Source organism: Pteropus alecto, unplaced genomic scaffold (genome assembly GCF_000325575.1).
Source record: "Pteropus alecto unplaced genomic scaffold, ASM32557v1 scaffold164, whole genome shotgun sequence".
In the NCBI taxonomy this organism is placed as follows: Eukaryota; Metazoa; Chordata; class Mammalia; order Chiroptera; family Pteropodidae; genus Pteropus; species Pteropus alecto.
Genome location: NW_006439568.1, coordinates 6,981,548 through 7,001,587, shown reverse-complemented (window position 1 = coordinate 7,001,587; position 20,040 = coordinate 6,981,548). Strand labels below are relative to the sequence as shown.

The following is a 20,040-nucleotide window of genomic DNA, read 5'->3' as shown; positions in this document are numbered from 1 at the left end:
CCCTGTCACTTCCTCTGCCCTGCTGCATTTCTTCTTCTCCATCGCCCTGTAGGTTAGGTTTAGGATTATTTATATTTGCTAATATTTTCTGTCTCTGTTCAGCTAGAGTATAAACTGCGAGGCAGGGGTCTTTCTCACTTATGCTCTGAGACTTTCAGTAAAATATCTGCCGAATGAATGATCTAGGGCTCAGAGGGGTTTGCACCTTGACATTGTGTCTGTCTTCCAGTGTTAAAGAGACCTGTCACCTCGGAGGAACTCCTGACACCCGGGGCTCCATATGCAAGGAAGACGTTCACGGTAAGCTCATGGCTTGCATTTTTCTCCTGCGCTGCTCGTATTTTCCAGGCCACGTCAACGTATCAATGTGTCGGTGTGTCTCATGACACGTCAGAATCGAAAACCTCTTAATTTTCCTTTTGTTTTTGGCATAATTATATCAGTGGGCTTTCTTGACCCTTAGACACGAAAATGCATTAGGACTTGACATGATGTATTATTAATTTGAAACTCCTTTTGTCTGTTATAAGAGATTTCCGTTACGTACTTATTAAATACAATTACGGATTTCGGGGCAAATGATAGCATCGATACTGCCAATAATCTTCTGTGTTGCAGTTAATTCTAAAAGTCATTTAAGACATTAGGGGAGTTTTTAGGTAGAGAAAGAAAATTGTAGGACAGATTGCTCCACCATAAGCAGTGGTGCTTTTGACCATGTTAGCATGCCTTGTGTTGTATAAGCATCTGCTTCGGGAGCACTTCGTTCCTGCGAAGGCTTGCCCCTCACGGAGGTCCTTCAACTTTCCTCCCCCGCTGATTTTCTTCAGACAGAATCCAAGTGCTCTCTCTGACAGCCCTCGCCCGCTCTCCTTCCCCTGGCTTCTTCTTCCGTCTCTTGATGTCTACATCGACCTCCTCTTTAAAACATCTCTTTCCTTCAGTCTTCTAACTTTTGTTTTATTAACTCAGGAGGGAAAAAAAAAAATCTTTCCACACTCATTCACGCTGCAAACATTTGTCAAGGACTACTTCACACTCTGAGCACCGAGGAATTAAAACGCGATGGTCCCAGTCATGGCCAGTCACTTTGAAAAAAGCACTGCTAACATGTCTGCGTCAGGGGAAAAGGTAAACTACATTCGGAGGTGAAATTGGGTGGAATGAACTAATAACAGCCAACCGTAAAGCCAACGCAGTGCCTAAAACTTTTTGAGAATGTTCACAAAAATATCACGGTTTCCCGGCTTTTCTTCCATCTCCAGCATTCAAGAGACCGTCGGTTTTATCTTGGAAGTATTTCTTTTCGGTTTTAAGTTTTACTGCCAGCGTTGCTCAGGATTGATTATGAATGCGTTTCGTCCTTATTTCAGTTGAGGTACGTGTTAAAGACACCTGAGGAACACAGCTGCCACTTCTAGTAACGATTCTGTAGGAGAAGACAACCTTTGGACCCGTGTCTACTTGTAAACTGTGAACTTTGTGTACTTTTTTACGTTCCTTTCTGGGTCGAGAAAATTGTGTTTCAAGAAAGCCAGCGTTTAGGGGAAAAGAGCAAACGTGGAATAGAAATCGGATCTGGAGAGAAGATTCCACCATGTGTTTGAGATCTTCTAAACTTTCCATTTGAGTCTGCTATTAAATCACACAGCGGCCTAAGAAAGAGGCAGTCTGCCAGTTATTTCTCGAGTGATGGCCTCAGAGAAAAAGCTTCTTTCTGCCCAACAGGTGTCTCTTGACCACATTTTCTGCATAGACGTGCCTGTGTTTATGATCGAAGCAAGGTGTTCCGTGCTCCGTTCCCGTGACAGGGTGGGGATGAAACGGAGAAGAGAGATGTATCGTGGCACACACTCAATCCCGGGCCGGCTTCCTCTCTCTTGGAAGGACAGGCAAATTGCCAGGGCCCGTCTGCTGATTGCTAATTGTGGTTTTCCTCTCTAGATTGTTGGCGACGCCGTCGGCTGGGGCTTTGTGGTGCGAGGAAGTAAGCCATGCCACATCCAGGCCGTGGACCCCAGTGGCCCTGCAGCCGCGGCAGGAATGAAGGTACCTCCAACGGAGAAGTGTCTGAATACCTCTCACTTCATTTTGTCGTTGGTGCCTATGTACTTTCTCTCCCTAAGTGTTTGGTCTCACTTTTGTCAAGTTGCCTTTTCCCTTTGTGAGTGGGGTTGAAACGAAGCCAAGAGTGTGTGATGCAGCAACTAGAGGGAACGTTTTCCTGTCCCTCTGACGGTGCCTCCGCGGCCACCAAACCTCCCTTGGTTTTTTGCATTTCTCCCCTTAACCAATACTGAGCCTGAAAAAAAATGTAGTTTCTTTTTTCTTAAATCTTAAAATAATAACTCTACGGTTTCTGTTCTATACAAAGTACATTTCTGTAGGGTTTATAAAGCCATATAGCCAAGAAAATTTGGATAATACAGACAAGCAGAAAATAAATTAATGATTGCCTGTAGTCTTTCCTAACTCAGTGATAACCACCGTTAACAGTTTAAAGCAGCTTTATCGAAGTATAATTGACACACAGTAAAGTATAGCACTGTTAACATTTTGATTTATATTCATATGTATGTGCGTATATATATATATGTGTATATATATATATATACACGCACATACACATACAAATATATATGTACACACACTGTCTTTATTTATACCAAAATAGGATACAACAGGACGGAGACAGCACTGGTTTTCCACTTCAAAACACCTTTATCTAGCAGTTTTGTTCTGCCATCTGTGAAACATTCCACAGAGGACATTTAACTCTTGATTAGCTGGGACCATGGAAGGGTCCAGAAGGCGTGAGGCCTGCGGGTTATTCTCTCATTCGTTTCTTCAGTACTTTCATCCTCTCCCATCAGTCCTTTCCCGAGAGCAGTAAACCAGTAAAACACGATTCGAGTCTCCATAGCTCTGATTTCCAGCACTTATCCCCTGACATTGCTTTTCCTACTAGAAAAGAAAGGTGGGCAGCAGAGACTGGCTCAGGGGAGCAGAGAGCACAGACTACTGCCCGTCCGGGCTGTCAGCGCCGGGATGATTGGGGGTCGACTCCGCCCTCTGCTTTAAACTCTGTGTTCATGCGGGAGGCACAGACTTCCAGGTCCCGTGCTCTGAGCACGTTACAGAGGGCTCGTTGGCTCAGGTGGTCTGTGTTAGAGGCCCTTCCTGCCACCTCAGTTCTGCAGTGGGCACAGCACTAAAGAAACCCAGAGCAGGAAAGCTGGCTGGGAGCATCAAGGGCGAGCATTTTTGTCTTTACCGAGGCTGAATTTTTCATTTTCTAATAGAACTCTTGGCAGTGGCAAGAACTTTATATTTTATTTCCACAGTAAAGTACCTAGTATAAATTATTTTTGGCATAGTGTTTCAGTCCTGAGCGTGCACTCACCAGCAAAGGGCTTTGACTTAAGCACGTTTTCTTTGGGAAAAGTGATGGGTTTACATTATAACTAAAGACCTTGTTTTGCTTGGCCAGGTGTATTTAATTGCTTTTAGTCCATCTTTATTGAGTAACATGCATAACTGTTCTAGGCATCGTCAATTAATTAATTAAGTTTTAATGTATGTGCCCTGATAGATGGGTAACTTGATAGTTTTTTCTTTTTTTTCATTTCATAAGCTAATACCTCATATGGTTTTTATTCTTAGTTTCTCAGGGGATGTCCAATGGTTTTCACATGTTGTAGGGCAGTAGAGAATTCACTAGCGCAGCACTTCCAAAATCGTGTTATATAGCTCTCCGGGTCCGAAATATCCTGTCCTGAGGTTCTGTGATCAAAATAGTTTTAAGCTGCTGTCTACTTTATTCCTCTCTTGGAAATTCACAAGGCATATTAGCATATTATAAATTCTGTCATATCCAGCAGCAGAAAAAACCTGTTTAAATTGCCTATCACAACATTTTATCAGGAACACTCCAATGGAGTCTTGAGATTGTTAAGAAATGGGCTAAAACTTCTAAGAAGCTGCTTTTGGTCAAACTCTGTATTGAAATGAATGTATAGAGAGAGAGATAAAACACTGGATAAATTAGTTACTGTTTAATCATATGTATTGGTTATAGAATAACTTCGCTTCCATAAAAAGCCATTTGTATCATCCAATCCTAGAGGCTCATTCCCACCGACCTGCCACGTCACTGATGCTCTCATGTGGGAAAACTGGGGTGATGTGTCTGGGTGCACATTGCTGCGGGGGAGGGGTGATGGCCCCACCAGGGCCCTGGGGGAAGGATCTGCTGGCCTGGGCAATGACTGACCTGCTTGGCCTGGGGAAAAATTGTCCAAAATTCTGGCCAGACGCTTCCTTTTAGCACTTCTGCCTGACGAGAGCTGGCCCAGGTCAGTTTAAAGCGCCACACTTGACCTTCAGCGTCCCTCTCTGCTCAACGCCTGACTCAGCCCTCCGGTGGTGGCCCTGGTTTTCTCCTGCTTTCCAGTGTGGACATAACCTTGCCGGTGGGCCTTTGGGACATTTCCATCCAGCGGGACTTTTACGCTTTTACTGTGGCTGCTTAATTTCACTGCTTTACCTGCCGCAAACAGATGCTTTTACAACCAGATTTCTCACGTGGGCATCTCTCTCCTTGTTTTATTTCACCTTTTTTATGGTGATTGGAACAGTTTAAGATGTGGGCCACAGGCATGTGGCCAGGACAGGCCCCCGACTGAACAGGCCAAGTGCTGTTTTCTCCCTGTTAACACTTCTAGACCTTTCCAGACCCAAAGGAGAGTCCTTTGCCTAGTTTCAATGGAATCCTGAGTCCATGATGAGGGGAGACTCTCAAATATGTATTAAAATTTACATCTCTAGAAAGACTGGGAAAACTCCAGAGAAAATGTGTCCTTGGGGAGAGTGATAATGTCTATCCCAAATCTTTTCTGGATTGGAGTAAAGAAATCTGTGACCTTTGTGCCTAGGCTACCCAGAGCCAGGGTCCCCAAACTCTTCACGCCAGCAGCCTCCACACAGCTGCCCTAGCTGGGGGGGGCTGGACATACTGAGATGCAGGTCAGGGAACATAACTATGCAGGGCAGGGAGAGTTCCAACCTGACTTCGGCCGTAAATGGAATTGAGTTGTAGGTGTTTGGGTCAAATATTAGACTTTTACACCAGCTCCAGCTTGTTGAAAATTTTGCCTGTATTTCCATCTGTTTTTCCTTTTTCCTTCTGATTACTTTCTCTTTGTGCAGTTGTTCCATATTGGTTCCCAAAGATCAAAAAGGAAGTCGATATTAGAAGAGGCTCCAAACTATAACCTTAGTTTTAGTTTTATCTGAATCAAGACCACATACAAGGAAAATGATTAATTACAGCTTTTCTAATACGTTGCTGTATTGTTTCATACTACTCTCCTCCCGTCCCATGCCTAGAAAACAATGGCTGTAGTGTCACTGAAATTCTCACTTGGTCCAGCATCTTTGAACTTGGAGTTATTCTTATTTTGAAGGTTTCTTTTTTTTTTTTTACTTAAAAAATGAAATCTGTACACCTCTGGCTTAGGGGACCTTTCACTGGCATTAAAACTCTAGAATGGAGCATGAAATATGGGAATCGTTGAAAGTATAGTCCACTCGTGCAACGCATTTTCATCTAGGTTCATCTAGGTTCATCTTGGTTGTTTCCTACGTTTTTCCTCTGGCAACTCCTCACCCATCCTTTAGGAATTCCGTACCAATCGCTTCTGGTTCATTTCAGTGCAAAGGGTAAAAGAGGAAAGAGAGAGGCTACTATAATTTAGTGAGTGTCTTCTGCATACCCAACTCTGCACCGTGCCAGGCTCCTTCAGCACATTAGTTCATTTAATCTCAGCATCCAAACACTAAAATCCTGGAAGAAGAAATCTGTTCCAGGAAGAGTAATTCTACTTCTTACCTCTTTTCTTCTTCTTTGAAAAGGAATAAAGTTCCTTCCCAAGATATTCCATGGACTACAGGTTAATGAGTGTCACCTAAACATGGCTTCGTGTCACAGCGTTTAATGACATCCTCTTTTTAAAAAAAATCACATCAAGTCTAAATCCATTTTCTGTATCACATTATCTATCAAAGCTTTATTTTACATGATCTTCTAGTAACTATCCTCTAGCCTAGTCAGGGCAGAATTTTTTCATTTCACAAAATCATAATTGTGCCAAGCCTGTTCCCTCAAAAAAAATCTAATGAAGTGATTCTGGCACTTAAAATCTTTTAATGGCTTCTTATTACAATGAGAATAAGTTTCAGACTCTTTCTGTGGTCTACAGAGTCCATGATCTAGGTCCTGCTGATCATAACATTGTCTGTTACCCTGTTTTGCTTACAGCTGCATTGGCCTTGCCTCCGTCCCTTCCAAATACCAAGTTTGTTCCTGCCTAAGAGTGGATGACTGGTTCCATTCAGATTAACGTCAATTTTTCAGAGACGCCTTCCTTAAATACCCTTTGAAAGCCTCCCTCTCTTCCTCCAGGGACTCTTTATTATATTAACTAATTTTATTTTTTTGAAGCATAATATTTATCAGAATCTGATAATAGTACTTAGAGGTTTAGTAATTGTCTCCAGTAGCTCCATCCATGTGGGGACCTTGTCTGTCTTGACTACTATATTCCCAGAATTTAGCACCATCCCTGGCACTTAGTAAGTACTGGAAGCAAATCTATTGGATGATCCAGTGAATCGGTGCTTCTGCAGAAAGGCTGACAGATTCGCTCATTGAACCTGCAACTTTTCCTCACATATTTCACACGCATCATCTTTTACTGTTCTTACAGCTCTTACAGATGGGTGAGTAGTGTTCTTTCTACTTACAAATGAGGAAACCGAGACCCAGTCCATCGCTTTCCGAAGCTCACCCAGCTTATAAATGTCAGACCTAGATTCAAACCTGGTCTCTGTCCCAAAGCCCTAATAATGCTTCCTATTGCATTATTTCAAAAAATACAAACCCATGAGGCAGAACCCAATAGAGAATATATTCCAATGAAACCTTAAACCCCTTGTAAACTGCTCATAGATGCATGACCTTTCTTGTCTCCTGTGGGGAGAATTTGTATTCCATTCAAAACAAATTGTTAGGACGGTCACGTGGTCACCTGCGCTGGCTTGGAAAAGATCAAATAAATAATTTTTTGTTCTTGGCACCAGCTTCTCACTTAGGTCAGGACTAGATCTTGCAAGATCCTCCAAGTAAAAGATACAAAACATTCATTTTTGTTACTTTAATCAAGCACTTGTCAGAGCAAACCAGCCTTCAGACTATGAAGAAATTTGAGCCATATTTACAAATAAGGAACAAAAGTATCCTTGCTCTTCTCTGGAAAGTTTATTTTTTTTTCTGGTGGGAATAATTAAATCTTGTGAGAAACAGTATCCAAGTTTTCATGTAACCCTGTGCCAACTCTCAGAGGGATTTCAAAACTCCTGGCTTCTTTTCTTGTTTCCTGCCGCGATGAATTGATGGATGTGGACTTATGGGGCTTCTATTCTCTGTTCGTTGTTTTGCATATTTATAGAGAAATCGAACTGAGAGTAAAGACTTGGTGGTCATTGTATTCTTCCCCACCCCCTTTCAGAATTTCTGTTTCTCATACAGAGGAAAAATGTCAAAATCCTGCTCTTTGGTCTTTCCTCCCCTTGGCAACAAACCTTTATATTTCATGGAATTTTCTTCCTGAATCAAGAGAAAGACCAGGTTGGGCAAGCCATCTGAAGTTCCTAATCAATTTAGCCAAGACAGCTTGGGCACTGAAGTAGCAAATTGTGGGATGATGACCAACACAGATTTTTTTTAAAAAAACAAAACTGCATTTTTAAAAATAGTTCCTCTCCAGCTGAATTCAGGAAATTCACATGTGGGAGTAGAAAGTGTTGTCTCTTGTGCTGTGCTTTGTCTCACTCCAGCAGAGCTGATTCTTTGTCAACAGAAAGGGTTAGGGTTTTTTTGCTCACCGTTGGACATGACTAGGAGGAGAGAGATGGCCACTCTGCCCGCATGAGAGGCCACTTCTCAGGGCCTCAGCTCAGATCCCTTTTCTGCTCTGTGCCCTTCCTTCGCAGGGGGTCATTCCTCAGGCGAGACTCTGCCAGCCCCTGAGAAGACAGGACAACTCTGCACAGTTCTTTGCTCAACCAGCATCTATCGACCACCTGCCATGTGTCAGATGTTATGTTAGGCCTTCAAGGGGTTTGTAGTCTAGAGAGGGAAAGAAACGGTAATCAAATAATTCCGCTTCTAAACATAGAATTATAAACTGAGGTAAGAGCTACGAAGAAAAGGACCAGCGCTGCTAATTTCTGTAGGATGGTGGGAAGGTTGACAGGGAGCAGTGCCACTCCGAGGAAGGGATGCTTGAATTGGGATCTAAAGAATGAATAGAGATCAACTAAGCCTAAGCGTATCTGTGCACAGTGTGTGTGTGTGTGTGTGTGTGTGGTGTGTGAGTGTGTGTATTTGTGCAAGGCACATGGTTGCAGTGTGTTCACATATATAGGTACATACACACACCCACAGAGGGTTTATTCCATATAGAAGAAACCAGAAGGGAACATGGTTCCTTAGAAGGAAAGAATGTCTAGATGGCAGTATGAAGAGAATTTTGGAAGGAGGCGTAGCGATGGGTGAGAACAGGGGTTCTCAAACTATTTTTTATTATCTTCCACCTAAAGATCCTTTTAAGCCATTTTTTTCCTAATCATCCCTCACTATGAAATTCGGATACTACAGATATAATCTTTACCTGTTTATGTACTGTGCATGTGTGTGCACATGCTTTATATATAAAAGAGGAAGATTTTTTTTCACTTTCTGAGAGGCAGTTTTTTTTCTCCTTTGGGTTAAGCCAGCCCCAGTGAAAATGCATGAGTTAGGGGAGGAAAGTTCAAGAACTTGATAAAATTCTGTTTTAAATTGAGTCAGTTTTCTTATGACAAAATACACAGCTTTTAAGTGTATAGTCTGATAAATTTTGTCAAAGTGTACACCTGGGTAACTACCAATCCAACACAGAGCATTTCCTGCGTGCCAGGAAGTTCCCTCAGCCTTCTTTCCAGTCAGTCTCCTCCCACCAGAGGCAACCACTGTTATGATTTCTGTTACCAGAAAGTAGTTTAGGATTTCAGAGTCAGACAGAATCCTGGCTCCACTCCTCAGGCCTCTGTGCTGTGAGGTTCGGCAAATTATTTCGTTTCTCTGGGTCTTTTTCTCATCTGCTAAATGAGGACATATGTGGAGTCTTCCTCATGGTATGAATTGTGGGGCACAGCTCTAAGAGGTTTCTGGCTGTATCCAGATGTAGAACGAGCCTGAAGATTTCTTCTCTCCTGGAAATTTTTCTCGAGTCCCCTGGGCTCCAACCTTTCCAGTCTAAATTGCCCTTTGCCTCGTGACCCAAGATTTCTGTCCAGTCCTCGCTTTTCCCCTGCGTCTCTGCTCCTCAGCTCGTCTAGAAAGTGACTGCCACACTCTGCCTGGATACTGAGGACACAAGGTCCTTTCTGACTGACTTCGTCTGGCGAGCCTATGCCTAGCACTCCCTGACCCCCACTCTCAGAAATCTCCCAGAAGCATGTCTGACTTCTCCTAGCCAGTCACTCTCCTTCCTTTCATCTGACCCATCACATGCCCTTTCTCTTGTGGCCGATCCCGTCGTCACCGAGGACTCCGGTTCCCAGTTTGTGCCTGGCATTGGGTCCTGTGACAAACAGCCTAGGTTTAGGTGTCAGACACTGGGTGTTTGAGTCCCAACATCACCCCTTCTGTCAGACCCAGCCTCACTACTTCAGGTCTAATCTAAGCCTCAAATTCTTCACCTTTAAACTGGCACTCGGAGTGGTCACAATTAAATGAAATGTGTCCTAGCACAGTAGCTGCCTCATAATAAACACTCTGTATATGTTTGTAGGCATCATTTATTATACTGTTGTAATCATTGTGTTGCTCTGAGTCTTCAGGCTGATTCTTAAATAAGTTTATGAACACATAACACAAAGTAACAACACAGTAGCTGAAATGGGGTGTCATTGGGAGCAAGGTTTATGTCATCATGTACTTCTGCCATATTTTACTATGCTGTTGTAATTCTGTTATTTTCTTAGAAATGCTAAACCTTCTTTTCTCATCTTAAAATGGCAATGATAATTGCTTCATGACATAAATCTGAGGATAAATAAGAAAATGGGGGTGAAGTATCAAGCCCATGCCTGTCATGTGGTAGGCATTCAAAGAGTGTCATCTAACATATTTCTTCAAATATAAGGTGCATTGATCATAAGATGTGACCCAATTTGAGAGTTGTTCAAATGTACATCTTAGAATCAGAGATTCCTGGCATTATACCAAGTTCCGGCCCTGCCGACTGCTACACTCATATCAGTGGGTTTGTTTTTGCTCACTGCTAAGTTGAAACTAAACACTTTTATTCAAAACTATAGAAAAAGTCATTTTTTACAAAGCATAGACATGACAAGTTTTAGAAATGTCTTGGTATGATCCTGAGTGGTTCCTAAATTGATCTGCTGTGGGCTGTCATACTGATTTTCTTTGTGCTGGATCTCTGGAGATGCTGCCAGCTGTAACATCAAGGGACTCCTCCCCCAATACCACCAGCGTACTGACCGATACCTGAGATAAATTCAAAGCTGTCCCAACCAAAGCTGGAACATCTCTTTCCAAAGCCATACTCCCAGATTTATCCATGACCAATGCAAGTATCTTGGAAAGCAAAGATAAATATAACGGTATCTTTACTGTTGGCATTGCTATGTGACTTACAGAAGATTCTTGATTTGGGGTTGTGTATCAGCTATAATTAGGTTCCTTTATGAGTGATAAAAGATCCTTCAAAACAATGATTAAGACTAGTATTTCTTTGTTGTGCAAAAGCTGGAAGGAAGTCAAGTCCAAGGCTGAGAAACGTCTCTGTGGTCTCTGGTCTCCTATTTTGTAGTTTCACTTTGTTCAGCTTCCATTCCCAAGGTTACTTCATGATCTAGAATGGCTGCTGGAACTCTAGCCATCAGGTTTGCATTCCAGCCACTCATAAAGGAAGAAGGGAAGCAGAAGGGCACTATTTCTCCTTTAATGATACTTTCAGGAAGTTGTGCACAATACTTCTCTTTATATATCATTGACCAGAACATAACCACACATGGCCACATTTTGATACAAGGGAATCTGGGAGATGTTGAGTTTATTCTAGGTGAATGTTATAGGTTGAACCGTGTCTCCCCAAAAAGAGACATACTGAAGTCCTAATCCCCAGTACCTGAGAATGTGACCTTATCTGGAAATAGGGTCTTGACAGGTAGTCAAGGTAAGATGAGGTCATTAGATTAGGCCCTAATCCAATATGACTGGTATCCTTAAAAGGGGCGGGGGGACTTGGAAATAGGAACAGATATGCACAGAAGAAAGACGCTGTGGAGACACATGGAAAAGGTGGCCATGTGACTAGAGTGAAATATCGAAAAGCCCAGGAATACCAAGGATTGTCAGCAAACGCAGGAAGCTAGGAAATACAAGGATTTTCCCCTAAAGCCATCAGAGAGAGCCTGGCCCTGCTGATACCTTAGTTTCATCCTTCAGGCCTCCAGAACAATGAGGCAATGAATTTCTATTGTTTTAAGCTACCCGGTTTTCGGTATTTGTTATGGTACCCTTGGGAAATTAACACAATGGCCATGTGTCTAGAAAAAAAATGGAGGTTCTACTAATAAAGAGGAAGGGGACAACTAATAATTTCTGCCATTGACCAGAAAAAGCTATGCAAACATCCTTCAACGAATAATTATTGAGTGCCTACTACCTGTGAGGACCTAGCGGTGAGCAAAGCCAGTGAGGTCCCTGTCCTCATGGAGCTTCGGGTCAAGTGATGGGACAGATATTAATTTTTCACACAAATATTTAATTACAAAGGGTGATATGTGTGTTTGGCAGGAACATTACTGGGTGCAAGACTTGGGGGTCTCAGATACAAAGTTTCGTAGGTTTTCACAATTCATTCTCAAAATTCCATGATGAGGGCTATAAAGTGATGCGCTGAGTCTGTCATTTTGCCTTTAGCTACAGTCTCTTAATTCCACCCACCATTTTTGTTCTGCCAGATGAAATCAAATATTGTTGGTACTACAGTTACAGCCTGTGAGAAAAAGTGGAATGATGGAAAGCAAAATGGGAAAACATTCACTTGCCAGGGTCGGATCCCTGGACAGGAATTATAGATGCCGAGTTGATTGAATGCTTTGTTTTGCACATTCCTGTTCCTCCTCCAGATTCTTCCATCTCAGTAAATATCACTTCCATCCTCCCAGTTGTTTGGGCCAAAGTCCTAGAAGTCATGCTTGCTTTTCTCTTCTCTTTTTAATTCAAGACACTTCCAAAATGTATCTGGAATTCATCTTCCAAAATGTATCTGGAATGCATCTGTTTTTCTTCATTTCCCCACATCCAAACCACCGTCAGTCTCACCAGAACTGCTGTGGCTCTCACCGTTCTTCTTACATCTATTCTTGCAGCCTCATGATCCATTCTCCAGGTAGCAGCCAACGGAAGTCAGCTTCTGCCACTTGCCTGCTTGAGATCCTTCACTGGTTTCACATATCCATTTAGGATAAACTCTCAAAACCTTACCATGGCCCACACAGTCCCACATGACCTGACCTCCACCTGGTCTTTTAAATCTGATCTCCTTGCTACTGTCTTCCTTGCTCACCTCTGTTATCACCTTTTAATTCCTCAGACCAGTGATTGCTTTCTATGCATAGGGCTTTGGCACTTCCTGTTCCTCTCCCTTAGAATTCTCTTCTCAAGGCTTTCCACAGCGTGCCTCCTTATCTTTTACACCTCACCTCACCTGTCTCCTCCTTTTTATGTTGGGTGTAAATTCTTCATAGCATTTCTATTCACATTGGCTGGTATTGTGTTGTGTGGTCACTTCACAGGGGGCTGGGAGTTTGAGTATTTCCTTTTCCAATTTTTATAGGGCAAGAGAAAGAGAGGTTGGGATGAGGTAAGGTGAATGAAACTTATAGTGTCTGCCAGAGCCCCTAATTTCTCTCATACCTCCCTGTTTATTTATTTTACAAGTACATATTTATTTTCTTTTAACTCTAGGACATAGGCTCTATGAGTGCAAGGATTGTATCTAATTCTTTTTTTTGTTTGTTTACTGCATGCTAAATAAATATTTACTGAGTCGATAAATTAATTTCTGTGCCTGGAGGCTGTGGGGACTCTAGCCTAGGTACTGTCTCTGCTTTACCAGAGTGAAAATGCTTGTTAGAATAGCAGGTAGCCAGTGGAATTTCATTCTAGCGTCTACCACACATCACATGACACTTACTAGGTGCTCACATTTTTTTTTTAATCTCTCAATGAACTAATTCCATTTATTTTTATTCAAGTCTGACAGTACTATGAGGTATTCAATCAATTCTTGGAAGTTGATTCCCAATGACTTATCATTATATTCTAAGACAGATGGACAGATATGAGATGTACTGCAGCCCAACAGCAACAAGATAATTCACATGAAAGTCTATTTATTTTTGTAAGAATTTGAGCACATCCAGACCTTATATTATTTCATTCGCATATAGAGGCAGACAGCACTGAACACACTTGCATAAAAAGGTAGCTTTTCCATTTAACGTTTTTGGGCACGTGGCCCACCCTTCCAGTGGATTTAGTGAAACAGTTCCAGGATCAATTAAAGTAACATTTGGCGAGTGATGCTACAGGTTAGGCACCACGGTAGGTCCATTATCTCTGTTTTATCATTCATAATAACTATTCCTAGACATAGGCATTTTCTCCATTTTTACAGATGGAAAAAAAAATGAGATTCAGAGGGGTTAACCATTTGGCTAATGTTAAGACTTGTGTATGAATTCAGATATGCCTGGATCTAGAGCCTGTGCTTTGGAACTATTATTTTATATTGTGGAACTGATTATCTCAAGAGAATGTATAGGCCAAAAAATACTCTTGATGCCATGGAGATTTAGACGACCCTGTGCACAGAAGCATAGTATTGCATTTGGGACCACTCTGCGTTGGCTTTCATTGTATTGCTATGTCCTCCAAGAGCACATACTGATAGGTGGCATTCTTGTGTGGTAAGAAATTCAAATCCATAAAATGTTTAAAAGTGAAAGGACTAAGGTTTGGAAACTAGAAAGAATATGTCCTTGTCTCTGAACTTTCTGTATCTCAAGGATTTAAGCAGCTCGAATGTGTTGATCTTTAGGATGTAATATGAGACTCAGCATCTGAGCTGGGCTCCTGAATGAGTGTTTTCTGTTGGCAAGAAGCCCAAAAGCGAGAACCCTAGTTGGTCATGATAGCAAAGTGGAGATCCTGATGATGTGATTACAGACAGCCTTCAGTAAAGTCTGTGCTGAGAGCATCATCAGACACCTGATCCATTTAGGGCATGAGTATCTGGTTTTTCCTTATTCTGTGTTTTTCTGACACTGGTTCAAGTTCTTATTCTGACTGAGCCCCATCTTTAGTCTCGTCTCTCTTTGCCCTGAGACTTTATATCCTACCCCATCAGTCCATCAGCCCCCATGCACAAACATACTCTCCAGGTCTGTGGACATCACCTTCAAACTAGTTCGACTTCTGGGAAGTGATAGAAGTCACCGACAATTTCTAATGGTCATTGGCTAATCTTTATTCTTGGCTCTTTCCAGAATTTTGTATTAGGTAGATTTATAAATGAAATATGTTTTGAAATTCACCCATATGTTAATATCTGTTGGAATTTTAACACCAATGGTAGTATTATTTATACTACCAATAATCAGAAACTGAGAGCTAGAAAGATTTTGCTGATTCTTAATATTATTTGGGGGTCATTTGCTTCTTTGAGAATCTAACGAAGCTATGGACCCTCTTCCCAGAAAAAAAAGAGGGGTGTATATGTGTGACATTTCTATACAGTTTAATGGTGTTTGTGGATCATCTGAAACTTATGTATGGACCGTACCCCAGGATAAGAATCTTTAAAGAAAACCTCCCGGTGTAAGCTCCTCATTTTACAGGTAAAGAAAATGAGACTCACAGAAGTGAAATGACTTAATCTGGCATAAGTGAGATGTAACCAGAACTAGGATCTGATCCCTCTTGGCTGTGGTGGTAAATGAGATGTGTATAATAGATCAACTTCAATGCTTGGCCCAGTGGGCACCCAATTTATATTATTTCCATCCTTCTTCTACTCCGCTCCTACCATCATAGTCATTTCAGTAACTAATAATAAGTGTTTATCACCGTTTTCAATAATAATAACAATGCCTTGCTTTTGTAAGACACGTGTCAGATAATGTTACCTTAATCATTTTAGTCTCACGACTTCCTGAAATAGAGGTGAGTGAGTACAATTAACTCTGTTTTACAGGTAAGAAAATCAAGACCCAAGTACGTTGCTCAGGGCCAGGTAAAGAGTGAATTCCAGCTCTTCCTGTGCCGTGAATTCTACTTTGGGGTCCTGGGCTTACTTAAAGTCCTCTTGTTTAAAACGAGCATAAGCAAGAACAAAAAGATGCTTGAATGGGCCTAAACCAGTGTGTCTCAACCCTCACTGTACCTCAGAATCACCTGGGAAACTCTTCGAAAATACAGGTTCAGTTGGTCTGGGGCGGGGCCCAGGCATTGGCACCTTTTGGAAACTCCCAAGTGATTTTAGCATACGGCAGCCACGAGCTCCCATCCTAGACCTCTTAAAAGATGGCTATGAAGCCATAAGATCCCTCGTGTTGCTGGCTGAGGGGCTGTGTGGGTTTTTTTGCTTCAAATTCCAATGGAAGGCGGTGTCCCACAGTTTGATTTTGAAATCCATTGGGAAGGAAAGTGTTTGGATGGTGTACTTTGCGTATCAGCAATAAACACATTTGGAAATATATTAGCTCCAGTTGATGTCAAAATTCGCATGGAGCCAACCGAGCAAAGCCGCAGCCCCAAACCTTAGTCGCGCTGTCTTCGCGCCCACGTTGCTCTTCGCTGCTCTGAATCATCACAGCGATGCTGTGTGGCATTCACGCTTCCCCTCACCGCCAGGGAAAAACGCAGCTCTTGTTGCCTGCCCCATCCCCAGGGGTGGGATTTCAGGATGGGGTTCCAGCCCCCTTTGATGGCGAGGCTGCCAGTGAACAGCTGTGGCCTGTCGTCTGGGAAGGTCCCACTGTGTCCTTTTCCCTCTGAGCAGCAGAGGCTTTTTACGGCAAGTGGATAATGTGCTGCATCCTGTCGCAAGGAAAGTTTAAGGCTGGTGGGGGTCAATTTCGTATTAATTCAAATATACTTTGGGTCTTCAGGTTTTTTTAAAAATGGATGTTTCTGTGCTAAGGAGAAAATGTTTACTTTTTTCCTCCCTCTTCCTACCTAGTCCTGTAACCACCCAGATTTGGCAGAAGTTGTGCTGACTGATAGAAAGTTCACTGAGCGAGGTTTTAAATGAGGCTTTCTTGATGGGATGAGGAAAGCCAGCGATCTGCATAAGGGGGCCCACAGAGCCCCTCTGCACCTCGGAGTAGAAAGCTGCCTTTGTCAGGACCACGTGTGACCAGCTGTGGGACCACAGTGCCCTAAGGAAACTGCTTTGGGTAGGGTGGCCGCCTGCGTGTCCCCACAGCTGTGGTTGATGAGATCAAGTTTCACTTCACAGAGCCAGAGTCGAGACCAAGCACACCCTATAACTCAGAGACAGCATGACTGTCTCCTGTCTTCACTAGGTCAGCTCAGGCAGAGTACCCATATCTGCATAAGCTGGACTCTTGGGCCACAGGCTCATGTGTGGAATATGATGTCACGTGTCCCAGACTCTGGTAAGTCTCAAGTCATTCTCTTCAGAAGCAGATCTTGTGGAAATAGGAAATATGCAGAGAGAAACAGCTGGGAAATATACACAATTGTCTATAATCAGGTGTTTCAGTGTGCAGTAACAGTTTCAGGCCCAGAGTCCACCACTTCACCCACCGCCTCTGCGTCAATGACTCTCAAAGTGAACTCTTCACCCCAGCTCTCTCAGAGCCCCGGCCTGCATTCCACCCTGGACACTGGTGCCAGCGTATCTTTTTGTCCAAGTCCCTACTCATCTTTGCCTTAAACCCGCTTCTCTTCTTAATTCTCAGCCTCCATCCTCACACCCGTCAGCACTATCTATGCAGCGAGCTTCCATTTTTATGCCTCCCTTAGATTCCCACCACTACAACTTGAGTTCTGACTCTTTCATCCTCTGTGTCAAGCCTGGGCGACTAGTTCCTTTTTCATACTTCTTTTAGAGGGTCTGGTGACAGGCATGAGACTTCTGTTAGCAGGGCGGGCAATCGGGAGGAAGGGCTGGACACAGTCAGAGCGAGCGAGGACAAGCTGGGAGGTACCAGCATTTCCACGTTTCTCTCTCACTTCACGGGAAAGTGAGGACAAGTTGTCATCCATCGACGTCTCTGCTTGTGTATTAATAGCTTCTTAGTTCTACTACTTTCCTATTCCCTGGACCCTCAGCAAGCTTCTCAGTCGTTTGTGGTTCTCAAACCTTTATTCCAGGTTGGATGACCCTAGTTTTCATTCCTGAAGGGTCTAGAATGGGGCTGTAAGGGAAGCTGGTGAAGAAATCTCTGCAAGGCTGTGACTTCAATGGCTGGTGGGGGCCTTGAGGCCACTATTGGTCATCAGGGCTGCCATTCGGGGAGAACAGATGTGGGGCAGCATAGAGCAAGGATGTGCTGGACCTCCTCCACGGCAGCCCTGCGTCGGCCTCTCCTGTGTTTAACCACGGCAGCCATGGGTAGTGTTCCCTGCTTTACTTCCGCCTTCCAGGTATTATGCTGATTTCTTGTGGTCAGATTGAACCTATAACTGCACTGGAAAGGGAATCTGGGACTTGTAGTTCTAGCTTGGTCACCACAAAGCTCTGCCTTATTTATATTCATGTTCTTCCTAAAGTCTGACCCACAAAATGTCCTCAGAACAAGTGTGAGGAAGGGATGGGGAGAATGAGTATGAAATCCAGCCAGGAAGGGAGAGAGAAGATGCCATGATAATTTCCTTGAATATTGTACCTTGCACATGCTGCTGCATGTAGAATTATATATTACATGATCTAGAATTCTCTACCATTGTCTCCATAAACTATCTTTCTTGTTCCCTCTGGCTCCTTGAAGCAGGAACCCAAAAATGGATGAAGTGTTTAAGATAAGAGTCTTCTAGCCTTTTCTCCCCAAACTGCTAAAAAAGAACTGGTTCTAGCAAACTCTAGTTTTGTATACAAGATGGCTTATTTCAGCTACTTTATAAAAGGTAGAAGAAATAGGACTGAGCTAAGTCTGGCCATCTGGAAAACTTTCCTGGAAGCATTTCTCAATGCCCAGAATGGAAGTCAATTTTCCAGGGTTAGCCTATGAATTAATCACTTTCTTGCGTAAAGACTGAGCAGAGGAGTTTTGTCCTGGCTCAGAATCCAGTGGTTTGGCATTAGAAGTAGACATTCACAGGGCTGGGAGCTGGAGTGTAGACTACACAGTGTAACTTCATGTCTGTATTCCTCTACGGGGATACCAGGGAAAAGGAGCCAGTTATTGTCGAGCATCATACTGGTCACAGTGCTACTAGCTGAAAGTGTGTACTCTCCGCTAATCTTTGTCACAACCCAATGAGCTGGATGTCAGCTATATTTTATAGTTCAAGTTGAAAGAGTTTGGGTCATAGCCTCTGGCTGTGCAACTGAATGTCAGTCAAGAGCCAAACCAGCCCAGGTCTGTCTACTCCAGAGCCTCTGGTCTTGCCTTTATATCATGGGGCCCTTCCAATGTGTCGAAATTACTTTATTTTCCTGGTACTCAATTTCTCCATTCGGTTAGACTCGGCAAAATATGTTACCAACTCTGCTAGGGATTAGGTGTTTCTCTAGGAATAGAGATGTCGGAGAGAACCCCAGTCTTCAAATCCACACAGTTGTCTGGGACTGGTGTGCAAAGCACCCAAAGGTGGCATGATCCAAAATACAGCACACTGGGCCACACCCAATGTTTGTTATAAAGACCATGGGGTGTGGGAGGCTTTACTCCTCATCTTTAGCCAAGTCAGTGTGACGCTTTTTTTTTTTTTTTTTGGTTACTCTCTGTTCTTCACAAGTTCTTGAACTGAGACAGTCCTGAGTAGACTGATTTGGGGCCCCTCTTCATTCCCCTCCCTGTCCCCTGACTGCTTGGTCCTAGATCCTGAATGTAGCCACAGGGACTGGTTGAATGAGAACCCAGAGTGTTGGTTTCCTCCCCTGAGGGCACTCGGCTCCCATTAGCTGTAATGAATACCATCTAAGGTTGCTCAGCCATATCTCACCACACTCATGCTCAGTCCTATTTATAATTCTTGTACTTTTCTCACCAAAACCATCAATGAGATGGTGGCCTGTGTGTCTCTGCAAAGTGCTCACATACACATCTTGTTCTTAGCCCAGATCAGAGCAGCAGCACCACTTCAGAAGAAAAATAAGGGGAATGAGACTTTGGCTTACCCCTACAGGTTAGATAATGTCACCACCACACTGCAGGTCACCTCTTATGAATGGAATACTGTATGAAGAATGCGTTGCATTTGTGAAAGCAAAGTTGTAATAATGCAATTATTTGCCTGATGAATTATGTTAATGTGTACTGCATCTCATTGAATGATCTTTTAAAACCTTTGGTATATTAATTTTGCATCTGAGCATAATCCAGAAAAAAAGCATAACAATTTATGGGTGTTAAGTTGCCAATAGTAAACATTCTAAGGGCAAACAGATAACTGGGTAAAAGATTCTTGTGGAGGAAAGAATTTGGGTCAGGGTGGAAGTCTGACCTTCTGGAGCCTCTTTCCTTTGAGCTGTAAGTAAGCTCCTGTGGGAGTCGATATGTGTGTCAAAAGTGAGTCTCCTGCTGTTGAAAGCCCCAGTGTGTCATTACAGGAATTCTAAGGAAATTCCTGTATCCACAGTGTAAGCCACGTTTGTTTGGGGAGCAGAGGGAGGGCGTAGGAGTGGAATTGCATATTCCCTGTGGTAT

At 43.0% G+C, this 20,040-nt stretch overlaps 1 protein-coding gene across 1 annotated transcript in view; it reads left to right on the top strand.

The window, feature by feature from the left end:
* The window catches only part of DEPTOR (DEP domain containing MTOR interacting protein), a 120,826-nt gene that overhangs the window by 87,454 nt on the left and 13,332 nt on the right, over positions 1-20,040 (top strand). Inside the window, exons 7-8 of the mRNA XM_006916588.3 lie at positions 230-300; positions 1,945-2,049. Coding sequence (XP_006916650.1) covers positions 230-300; positions 1,945-2,049 — 176 coding nt within the window. The remainder of the gene's footprint in view (positions 1-229; positions 301-1,944; positions 2,050-20,040) is intronic.